The sequence below is a fragment of the Vigna radiata genome, unplaced genomic scaffold (assembly GCF_000741045.1).
Source record: "Vigna radiata var. radiata cultivar VC1973A unplaced genomic scaffold, Vradiata_ver6 scaffold_100, whole genome shotgun sequence".
NCBI lineage: Eukaryota > Viridiplantae > Streptophyta > Magnoliopsida > Fabales > Fabaceae > Vigna > Vigna radiata.
This window is the reverse complement of record NW_014544133.1, coordinates 880009-891732: the sequence shown is the minus strand read 5'-3', so window position 1 is coordinate 891732 and position 11724 is coordinate 880009. Positions and strand designations below refer to the sequence as shown.

The 11724-nt window shown below is 27.1% G+C and overlaps 1 protein-coding gene across 2 annotated transcripts; it reads right to left on the bottom strand.

Annotated features, from left to right (window-relative positions):
• Positions 1 to 4287: 4287 nt before the first annotated feature.
• Positions 4288 to 8214, bottom strand: LOC106755304 (putative SNAP25 homologous protein SNAP30). 2 transcript variants are annotated; one of them, XM_014637424.2, is made up of 6 exons: positions 7892 to 8214; positions 6394 to 6828; positions 5711 to 5804; positions 5475 to 5605; positions 5274 to 5371; positions 4288 to 4584 (listed from the first exon to the last, which is right to left on the bottom strand). In XM_014637424.2, exons 2-6 carry the CDS (start codon positions 6817 to 6819, stop codon positions 4488 to 4490), a joined length of 846 nt encoding a protein of 281 aa, XP_014492910.1. In that variant the 5' UTR covers positions 6820 to 6828; positions 7892 to 8214; the 3' UTR covers positions 4288 to 4487. The 2 variants fall into 2 exon arrangements, with proteins under 2 accessions (XP_014492910.1, XP_014492909.1); XM_014637423.2 differs by lacking the exon at positions 7892 to 8214 and adding an exon at positions 7013 to 7063.
• Positions 8215 to 11724: the final 3510 nt, after the last annotated feature.

Genomic DNA, 11724 nt, shown 5'->3' with positions numbered 1-11724 from the left:
CCATTGCAGGATTAAAATCAAAACTTACTGATCATTTCACAATACTTAAAATATCCTTATGTTTATCATAAATATACTTTTTCTTATTAAAGCTATTGCATACAGCTTTTTTACATTAAAAACAACTCTGAATATACTTATTTTAATAATTTAACTATTTTCATATAAATACATTTTTTTAGGGTTAAATATGTTTTTAGTCCCTATACTTTGAGGTGATTTTGGTTTTAGTCCATTTTCAAACTATGATACAATTTAGTCCTTCAACTTTAGAAAATTCTGGTTTTAGTCATTTTTACCAAATTTTTTTAATTTTATTTGTTGTTTCAAACACGTTTCATTATAGCATTTGGATTGTTTACACTATTTGACACATTTTTGCTTCAATGTTAACTGAGAAACGTGCTTGGAACAACAAATAAAGTTAAAAAAATTTGGTAAAAAGGACTAAAACCAGAGTTTTCTAAAGTTGAAGGACTAAATTGTACCATAGTTTGAAAATGGACTAAAACTAAAATCGCCTCAAAGTATATGGACTAAAAACATATTTAACCCCATATTTTTACTACGAACACATTGGCATAATTTATTTGAAAATAATTAGTGAAAAAATAATATATAAATAATATTATTCATCAATTTGAAACTTCCATGAATGAATTTGAAATTTCATTAAAATTGATTCAAAACTCATTGAAGGCTTCAATGATTTTTTTCTTCACCAGTTTTTCTAGATTAATGCATTGACCAAATCAACCTCATTCAAACTGTATAACTATGCAAATGTAAACAAAAACGTAAACAAATATCTTAACTTTCCTTCCTTGCTTGGAAAGAGTGTCCGTGGTGCAAGGGTGTTGTGGTGGTATGTGGTGCTATGAACTTGTGGTAGTGGAGTCGACAAAGAGAAGAACAAAGATGGAGAAGAGAAGAAGACGAACAAAGGGGAGGGAACAACGGCTAGGTTAGACAAAGAACAAGAAAAGAAAAAGTGAGGAGGGTTTTAAAGTAAGTGAAAAAAGAATTATCTAAGTTAAAAACTCATTTTACCCATTTCCATAATTTGTGTCTCTGTTAAACAAATCTCAAGTTCTGCTTTTATTAAAAGTTACTCACATGACATTAACAGTTTCTTAGAAACTGAATCCTGAATGTAATTAAAATTGTGCTATATTTGAAAATAGAATGCACAGTGTGCCATTTCAGAAATTTAATATGTTTTTTTGTGTCATTAATGCAAAGAAATCAAGAGAAGAGAAATCCTGAATTTTGACTTTATTTCGTTGAAGAACATAACTTATTTTGACCTTATTTCATTGAAGAACATAACTTATTTTTGCCTTATTTCATTAAAGAACATAACTTATTTTGGCTTTATTTCTTTCAATAAATATAAAACATGTGTTTGTTGACAAACCTGCTAGTAATTAACATTTATCGAGGAATCTTAGGCCATCAATGAATATCCATAAATAAAACGTGTTTTTTTATAATATTTTTTATTATTTAAAAAAAAATGGAATATTTTTTTCACGTATTGCTTTAAAGTTGTGTCATATGACACTATTTGTGAGATGTGACAAACAATATCACATGAGAGAGTCTCAATTTAATCTTTGGGTGTTGCTCTCTCCACCTCCCTAAGTGGTCCTCCACCTCTCCATTATTTTCATTTATTTCAAAAATATTCTACATATCTCCACTATTTTCTTTTATTTCAAAAATACCATACACCTCCTCACTATCCTCATCAATCTTTCCCTTTCTCTCTCTACATTAATTGAGCATTCACATGGTTTAGATTTGAATATGTGATATATTACAAAATATAAAATTCAGAGGAAACTTCAATATTAGTAGTTCCACCATTTCCATTTTATAAAATTAAAANTAAGATGCAAATACAAAATAATAAACATAATAATATTAATAGTAAATAATAATATATTATTATTATTATATATTAACTTTATAATGACGAAAGAACTAAATAAATTCTAAATCTTTAACAAATAACTTTTTTTTATATTTTAAGTATTTAATAATATTTTTATATTATTTATNATATATTCAAATTTAAGTCATGTAAATGCTCCATTAATGAGCCATGTAAATGCTCAATTAATGTAGAGAGAGAAAGAGAAAGATTGTTAAGGATAATGGGGATGTATAGGGTATTTTTGGAATAAAAGAAAATAGTGGAGAGATGTAGAATATTTTTAAAATAAATTAAATTAATGGAGAGGTACAGATCCCACTTGGGAAGGTATAGGGAGCAACACCCAAAAGTCTTTAGGACTAAAAAGTCCTAAAGCCTTGTGAATCAAACCAGTCCATGAGTTTTTTTCAGTTAACTCATTTTCTTTTTCTTTTTCATGTCCGTTAAAATATTTTAATTATATTTTCAATTATTTTTTGCATTCTTTTTTTTTTACATAAACCTTTCATTTGTATGATCGACAATAGACATCAAATACCTTCATTATATTACTTAGCTTTAAAAAATCTAAAAACGATAATAGGATTATTGGTTCTCTTTTTCACTTTAGAAAATGTTATTTAAAATTTAAATTATTTTTTAATCATGCAGATGATAAATGCTAACCATGACAAAAAAAAGTTATGAATTACGTAATGAACCGAGAACAGAAAAAGTATTTCATAATTAATTAAAATTTAAAACATTTAATAAAATATATTAAATACTAAATTAATATATTTAATGCATTGTTTAGTTTTTAATACATTGATATCGAGTAAATGATATTATAGAAAAGAATTAATGGTGGTGATTACATGCTATTAGATTATTAAAAAAAAGAACTTTCTTATCTTTTATATTCTTCTATTCACTTGTTTAAATAAACTTCTTAATCCAATTTCGTGATATTACATGTCAGATAAATTTAAATATTGTACAGAAATATTTGACATTAATATTAAAATTGCTATTTATTTTTATAAATTTTACAATTAACTTAAATGTTAATGTTTAAAATATTTTCCTTTGTAAGATAAAATGTTAAAAAAAAGAGTTGTTTAAAGATGTAAGTTGCAGAAGCAAATTCACCGTAGATATTCTAATAGAAGACTTTATCATAGAACATCGTTTAATTTTTTTTTAAAATTAACATTTGCAAGCCACTATATTAAAAATGACTTAACAAATACTAAATACAAAATAAATTAAAAAATTTAAATTACTTTTCTTTATCCTTTGTCACTTTCATAATGGAATGATAAAAATACTAATGTAATAAGTATTGTAGATAAAATCTGTGAATATTTAATATTTATATGTAATAAATAATAGATATTTTAATATTTATTTATAATATTAGAGAGAGTAAAATTACAATAAATCATCTATATATAAATTATATTATTTTTGAAATTTAATTAAAGTTTTGTAACGGGGTTAAACCTATTTTAACCCTGACCCTAACCCATCTGAGAGGAGGTTTTAGGGGTTGAGGTTTTTTTCTAGCCCCCTACTTAAGGAACTTCTTAAAATAGGGTTTTTTTAATAATAGATTGAGACTGGCCTGGGTTATAGATTAAATTGACACCTCTACTTTTAATTATAGAGACTAAAACCATTGCAGGATTAAAATCAAAACTTACTGATCATTTCACAATACTTAAAATATCCTTATGTTTATCATAAATATACTTTTTCTTATTAAAGCTACTGTATACAGCTTTTTTACATTAAAAACAACTCTGAATATATCACTTATTTTAATAATTTAACTATTTCTATATAAATACATTTTTTTTTACTACGAATACATTGGAATAATTTATTTGAAAATAATTAGTGAAAAAAAATATTTAAATAATATCATTCATCAATTTGAAACTTCCATATTAATGAATTTGAAGTTTTTTTAAAATTGATTCTCGTAGTCATGTTGGGATGAGTGTAAGAAAAGATAATGAAACTCATCCATGTACCATCTCATTTTCATCCAAACATCATTTAATATCCTTTCAATAATAGAAATATCATTTTCAATAAAGTAAAGTTTTAATAACAAAAAATAGAAGTTGAAAACATTTTCTTAAGCTAACTATCCCTTGAGGATATGATAATGCTAGATTCAATTTTAGAGAAAACAAAATAAGACACTTCTTTGTATTATTCTTTTGTTAGTGTTGTTGCACAATATGCCATTGTATGATATATATAAACTACTCAGACATTATTGTCTATGGAAAAATAAATATTCCTAACACGTCTTTTGAGTTGAACTAATTTGTTAAGATAATTCACCCAAACTATATCATACTTCATTTTTATATACGCCAACTTTTTGCTGCTGTTGGAAAGTAAAAAACAATAATTCCAAACAGAAACAAAATCTCTATCCTTTGGCAAATGCTTTCAGTAACACAGTCATGTGAAAAATTTGAAAAAAAAATTAATAAAAAACAATAATGAATAACTTCAACTCAGGAACAGCTTCAGGCTATCATATGTCACTTCACGTTAATAATTTGCGCGCACGCTGGTTGGCACCTTTGACTCTGTTGTTCAGCTCATCAACATCGTCACCAAGATGATCCAAAGCTTTGTTTTGCCTGCAGTTATCACAGTACATTCACCATCACTGAATCAAATAGTTCTCAGATAACACGACTATTCACAACATTCCTCATTTTCATTGCTATCAAATGTTTATTATGTTATCTATAAATATCTACTCCCACTCTTGAAATGTATACGAGGATGTGTTAAATAAGACTAATTTACTATATATAAGAAGATATGAATTTTACTTATAAATTGAATTTGTAAAATTAAATTACACTTAAGAAGTCTCTTATCAATTTAGTAAAGAATAATGATACTTTGACAACACTTTTTTGACAACATTTTAATATCATCTACGTGTCATTTTGTGATTGGTCGAAAATTACTTCTCAATAATCAATAATAATAATAATCATAAACACCAATATAGACCAACCACAGAATAACACGTAAATGATGTTAAAATATTATAAAAAAATGTTATCAAAGTATCAATTATCCTTTAGTAAATGGTGACTAGTTGATGTAGGATGTGAAACATGTCCTACCTTTAACTAACAAATAGAAATAACATGAATGTGTGAAAGTTTGACTACATTGAATCCGGTTCCCTTAATATTTTGTTCATTTATTGTTCAATGGTTAAGATTGTCATTTGCTCCATTTCATAAGCAGAACATGGCGAATCCCAACATAAACAATAAGAATAGTTATCAAAGAATGGCAAATAGTTTACCTGTCAAGTTCAGTTCCCATGTTAACTGCCATACCCTTCAAATCACCCAAGATGTCACTTAGATCTGAGAGTGCATCGTCTTGTTTAGCTTTCTCATACTGTTTCAGTAACACCATGAGACAATACAATGAAAAATGTTACTCGAGAAAAACCAATAATACTTAATAGGCATATCATAGCATAATAGAGCAAAACACATACATCCAATTTCTCATAGGTTGTGGAAGATTCATTAGGAGGTGTGGTAGGGGCTGAGCGTCCCTTAGGCAAAGGAGCTAAACCCAACTTCTGCCTATCTTCCTTATTGGTTACATCCTTTTTGGAAGGCTTATCTGTTCATACGCCACATTCCATTATAGTATTGTTTGTTGCCTGGTCTATGGAAGAAAAAAACCAAAATTTTTGAGTTGTAAAACTGAAGGATGAGAAGCAAAAACCTGGTGTGGTTATAGGGCCTTCGATACTCTTGGTCTTCTTTGGCTTCCAAGGTTTGGAGAATATGCCCCCAAGATTGTTCAAGAGTTTTTCACCCTGATGATCACGATTTAAGTTTTTGGAACTATAAATACAACATTAGACTTAGAAGAAAAAAATGAAATCAGAGCTTTCATTTTTTCTACTATTACTATTACCCTTGTTCAAAAGGTCTAAATTTCTTCAAATAGTTGTTTGAAATTTTCTCTAGTTCAGTATAGCATGCTGTGTTTAAAGTTGATGCAGCCATGATAGACAGTAATCAAAACAACAACTGTATCCGTAATTCAAAATCGTGATACCTTTGCTGTAAAATATTAGTGAACTAGGTAACCTATGCTCTAAGAGGGATACAAAGATCAGTTAAAATGTTCATAATTAAAACATGAATGATCAAACCAACAGCAGGAGCATTATAAATCAATCATAATTGTGTTTTATCTCACCAATGCACGTAATAAAAGTTTGTATTAAAGATTATATTGTTCATTCAAAGTGAATCTTGAATTAGTTGAAAATGGTGAAGGCTATTGAAATGTTATTTACCAAAATTTTGCCTTGTTAGAGATAAAAATAAACTATTGATGATAGCAGAAAAAGATAACCTGAATTTTGAACATAGAAATGAAAGCAGATATAGTCATACCCTACTCAAATCCTTCTCAGTATCAACAACCATATTGTGGGTCCTGGTTATCTGCTCACCCTGCTCGTTCAACATGTCAAGGGTCCTTGTGGCTTCATCTCTGATGTCCTCAGCAATCCTTAAACAATTGTTGACACTGTTTGTTGTCTCCTCAGACTTGTACATTGCATAGTTTTCCAGTTCCTGAACACTTTGGTTTTCTAGCCCCCCAGAATCACGGAAACCATTCTTGTACCTGTCTTTGTCTTTTGATGCAGTGGAGGAAGGCTTCCTCACCCAATCATCATCATCATCTTCATCGAAAGGGTTTCCCTTTGATTTTTGAACTGGGAGGACTGGTTCTGAAACAGTTCTTTTGTCTGCAGTAAGGGTTGTTGCCTTATCTGCCTCAGCTGGTGGTGGCGCTGCTTTTCTAAACCCAAACATTTTTCACTTCTAGCACAAACCCAACACCATAAAAACAGAAAAGAAAGTACATTAAGTAATTATCATTGAGTTTAATTTTGATACACTAGCCAAAAGATTTTTACAATATTACATGGAAGGCACTTTGGAAACCACAGATTGTTTTACTAAATCTGAGTGATAGAAGGAATCTGAAACACAAATAGATACTTACTCAAGATAGAGAGAAGCATAAACATTCAGATTTCGAAAAACAACAAACTAGCCAAGTTAACATTTTGGTCCATACCCAGATAACCATTACAAAGAAATAGCAAATGAGGTAAAAACAATAAAAAGTAAACTCTCTTGGAAATAATTGAAGTGTGAGTAAAGTCTCATAGTAAAAATAACAAAATTATATAATAAAGTTTTGAATTAAAATAGATATCAATCCCTTATCTGGATATGGTTCAATGCTATATATATATATATATATATATATATATATATAAGGGTGTGCTTGATTCTATTTGCAAAGACTGCTATATATATATATATATATATATATATATATATATATATATATATATATATATATATATATATATATATATATATATATAAGGGTGTGCTTGATTCTATTTGCAAAGACTGCTGGTGGTTTTCGAAATATATCTCTCAGCAGAGTTGCTTAGGCAATGGAGATAAAGGAAAAGGTGGAATTGAGGGAGATGTTGAACAAGATGTACATAGAAGAAAAAAAGTTGATGAAGTATCTAATAGCTATTTCTACATTTTGTTTATTAAAACACTTATGTTTTGGAAATAACTTTGGACGAGGAATTGATTGTTGGATAATGTAAAATGGTTTTAGAAAACAGTCTCAAAAACCAAAAAGATACTCAGACATAACATGTCCTAAACTTCTAGAATCACTAGTTTACATGCTGAAGAAGGTAACAACCAATAACACACCACACTATGATAAAATTCCATGCTTTTTCATGAATCAAAATGCACATGCTTCAGAAATAGTAACACAAAGTAAAAAAATGCAGTCAAAGAAACCCATCAAGCAGAAATCAGGAAACCTTTTAGCAAGTAAAATTACCTGTGAAAGCTGAAAAGTTGTGAGAAGGGTAGCTGAATTTTCAGGCCAAAAAGGTTATTTTGGTATGGTAAATTGTACACAAACCCAAATGTGGCAATGGGTTTGCGCAGAAAAGAGGAACAGGAATGGGTGAAAGAGAATGCAAGAGACTTAGAATTGGGTTCGTTTCGTTGAAAAATAAGAAACGGATGAAAGGTGCCGCGAAAAAACAGAGACCCGAGTTGTTTCAACCGTAAACAACATTTGACAATTTTAGTTGCTATAAAGCTAAAATTAATTTTGACTGAAAATATTTAGATTAAAAGCATACATTTTTTCTTTAATTTTTTTTTTATTTGTTTACCGTATAAGATGAAATCACTTGTGTTGTGCTAGAAACACATACGATTTTTATTATATATTTTATTTTATTGAGCTAATTTAATTGTTGTAATAATTTTTGTTGTTTTATGTATTAGTTTTAAATATAATATATTTTTAATATTTTTTATATAACATTTATGTTGTTTTGTTTAAGTTTGAAAATTATTTAAGATATTGAAAGTTATTCTGGAAGGAACTTGAAGTCATACAAAACAAAATGGATATTAGAGAGGATATAGAATATGAAAAAGTTTAATTTTTCAATTGTTCTTTATTTTCGCTTAGAATTTCAAATAGGTTTTTTTTTTTTTTTACGTGTTTGAAGTGAGTTTTTATTTTTGTAAAATTGAATCAAATAGGGTCTTTCTGTCAAATTTAGATAATGTCATTAAGAAGGGTATGCTGACAATGTAGTTTTTTATTATGTGATATTAAAAACGTGACAAAATTGTATTTTTTTTTTAATTTTTAAATTAAAAAATGAAATATGCAGAATATACTTCATTTTTTAATTCAAAAATTAAAAAAATACAATTCAGTTATATTTTTTATGCCACGTAATAAAATACTACACTGTCAATGTACCCGTGTTAACGGCGTCATCTCAATTTGATGAAAAACAGTGTCATCTCAATTTGATGGAAATGTCCTATTTGATTTAATTTTAAGAAAACAAGGATTTAATTGAGACGCGGAAAAAGAAAGAGACCTATTTAAAATTCTGGACGAAAATAGAGATTTATTGAGACATTAAACCAATATAAAAATTATAAAAAGTAGAACTTAAGGAGTGAGGAAAACGTTTTGAGAAATATTTGAAAATGAATAAAACAAAAGAAAAACAAGATGGTTTTATATAAATTAAATGGCATATTGGAAACTAAAATGTGAATTAAAAAAAAAGAATTATATGTACGAATAATGTATAGAGTGACTTATTTTCAGGTGTCTTTTTTTTGTAATAATTTGAACAACTGCATACAAAAATTTTGTAAGATGAAAATACTTTAAGATTGATAGATAGATATATTTTCAATAGTTAACTCTGGGCAACAATGTAAATGTATTCAGGGGATAATAAGTAAAATATATGAATAAATAATATCTGTCAAAAAAATAGAGTTATAAGACGATTAAATTATATATACTTTTATAAAACGATTAATACCACATATTTATTTAAGATATGGCCTCAAATGATGGTGGGCCTAAAAATAAATGGGCTTCATCCTAACTAAGAATATAGGTGGCTTCTTCTTGCATCTCCATAATATTTCTTTTCTTTTCATTTTATAATTTTCTGATGATTACATAATTTAAAAATTATCTTTTGACTTCTTAAATTGTACAATCTTTTAAATTTTATTATAAAATGTAATGAACTTCTAAATTATATTGATCTAATACAAGTTTTTTTCTTCTTCATTAACTTTTATTATTTGGTATTCATTTTCAAGTTTCTTTTATTTTGGATGTGAGTGTTTATAAAAGACTTTTTAACACTGATGTTAATGTTTTAGTTGGAGATTCTAATCAAAGTTGTATTAATGCAAAAAAAAGTAAAAATACCATTAAAATAATATTTATATAGTTGTTTTATTGACAATGGACCTCATATAAATAGTTATGAGTATATTGGTCTATAGGTTCAATGACGAATTTACCTGTAACGAACTACAACTATTTTTAGTTAAGTTATCTAATGTGATAATATATTCAGTAGGTAAGAATAGGTATCAACAAGCGACATCTTACTCTAATGAGGAGCTTGTTTATCAAATGATGGATATAACCTTTGGTTTGGAAAACATAGTATTCACTCATCTATATCCGTTATACGATATTGAACTTACTTCTTTAGGAGCGTAGTCCTCCGATAAATAATCCATCAATTACAAAGTATTCAGTAATCGTTTTTTTAGTTGTACTACTTACAAAAGTATCTAGTATTAGGTATCTAGTAAACTATATTTTATTAATGTCTTAAGTAATCATTTCAAGAATGTAGTTGATAGAGTTGAAGAGTTTACATCACATACAATACATATATAATTTTGAAATTATTATTTTTCAAAAAAATAATTTTTGAATTACATTTGACTTTTAAATTACATAATTTAAAATTTATTTTTAATTTTTAAATTATTTTAAAAATTAAAAATAAAATTTAAATTGTGTAATTTAAAAGCCAAATGATATTTAGATTATTTAGTTATGTAATTTGAATTTTTTTAAAACAACAATTTTAAAATTGCTTAGTTTAAAAATCCTTTTAGTTTTCACTAAAAGGTAACTTTGTATAATCAGGAACAAAAGAAAAAAGACGAGGATGCAGGAAGAAACTGATAACTGCGTTTTATACTTTGGTGGCTCAGTTCAAATTTCGGCCACATTTTTTATGTAGAGATTTTTACAAATGATAAGAAAAGAACTATTTAGAATAAATTTGACAAGATTCTGTACTACGATTTCGATATTTTTCTTTTTTATAAATACACTATTTTAATGTTTTAAAATTAATATATTTTAGAGATAAAGTAAAAAATAAAAACAATAAAATTTAACAAAAAAAATCTGAATTTAATTTACACAAAATCATTTTAAATAAATATAGTAACAAGAGAGAAAAAAAAAACATCATTGCAGTACTATTTTGAATTATTAAATTGTGATATATTTATTTGATGTGAATTCGAATTAGAATTATTAAAATTTAGAATGTGATTACAAAAATTATAAAGAGAGTAATAGTTCCTATTTATATAGGATGTAATATTAAAGTTTTGTTTTCTCTCAATCTTCACGAGGTTCCTATTTATAGAGCAGATAACATTAGAGTTTTGTTTAATCTTCATTTCTACTAGAAGAGATAACAAAAACGGTATTTATAAACTCTACATTTAGAAGATGAGATACCTATAGTTAATGTCATCTTTCACATCATTACCAATGGCAAACTTAGGTATTCTTCCATATTCTTTTTCATCATCATGTGAGATAACACTCATTATTATATTTGGTCTCTTATTACGTTTGATTGAATAAAATGGACCAAGTGAAATAATGTTAGCCTTATTAAGAAGAAAGGTTACATTTTTAATATTATATTATATAATATTATATCTTTCACATTTATTTTATTTCTTTTTAGTTAATATTATAAAGCAGTTAATATTCTGAAAAGTGGTCCATTTTTTAAAATAAAAACCGTTTTTAAAAACGTGCCCATGATTCCTCCACCACAATCTCTTCTAACGTTAAATACTCTGTGATGGTTTTTGGAGTAATAAATTTCAGGTCACTGAGCCTACTCTTTCCTTCATATACATCACCATCGTGTTTTAAGAGCAAGGGTTCAGAAACCAGAAATTAGGCAAGCTTACAACAATGGCGGGAGGTTGGTCTTTCTGCTTCCGCTTTTATTCTTATAAATCTGAATATGATTAAATGTGTTTGTTTGATATATTTAG

What these genes read in the sequence shown, in the direction of transcription:
- LOC106755304 (XM_014637424.2), bottom strand. Translation starts at nt 6,819, where the DNA reads ATGTTTGGGTTTAGAAAAGCAGCGCCACCACCAGCTGAGGCAGATAAG. An exon ending in AGGCCCTATAACCACACCAG is followed by an intron (nt 5,606 to 5,710) that starts GTTTTTGCTTCT and finishes GCGTATGAACAG; the next exon opens with ATAAGCCTTCCAAAAAGGAT. An exon ending in CAACCTATGAGAAATTGGAT is followed by an intron (nt 5,372 to 5,474) that starts GTATGTGTTTTG and finishes TTACTGAAACAG; the next exon opens with TATGAGAAAGCTAAACAAGA.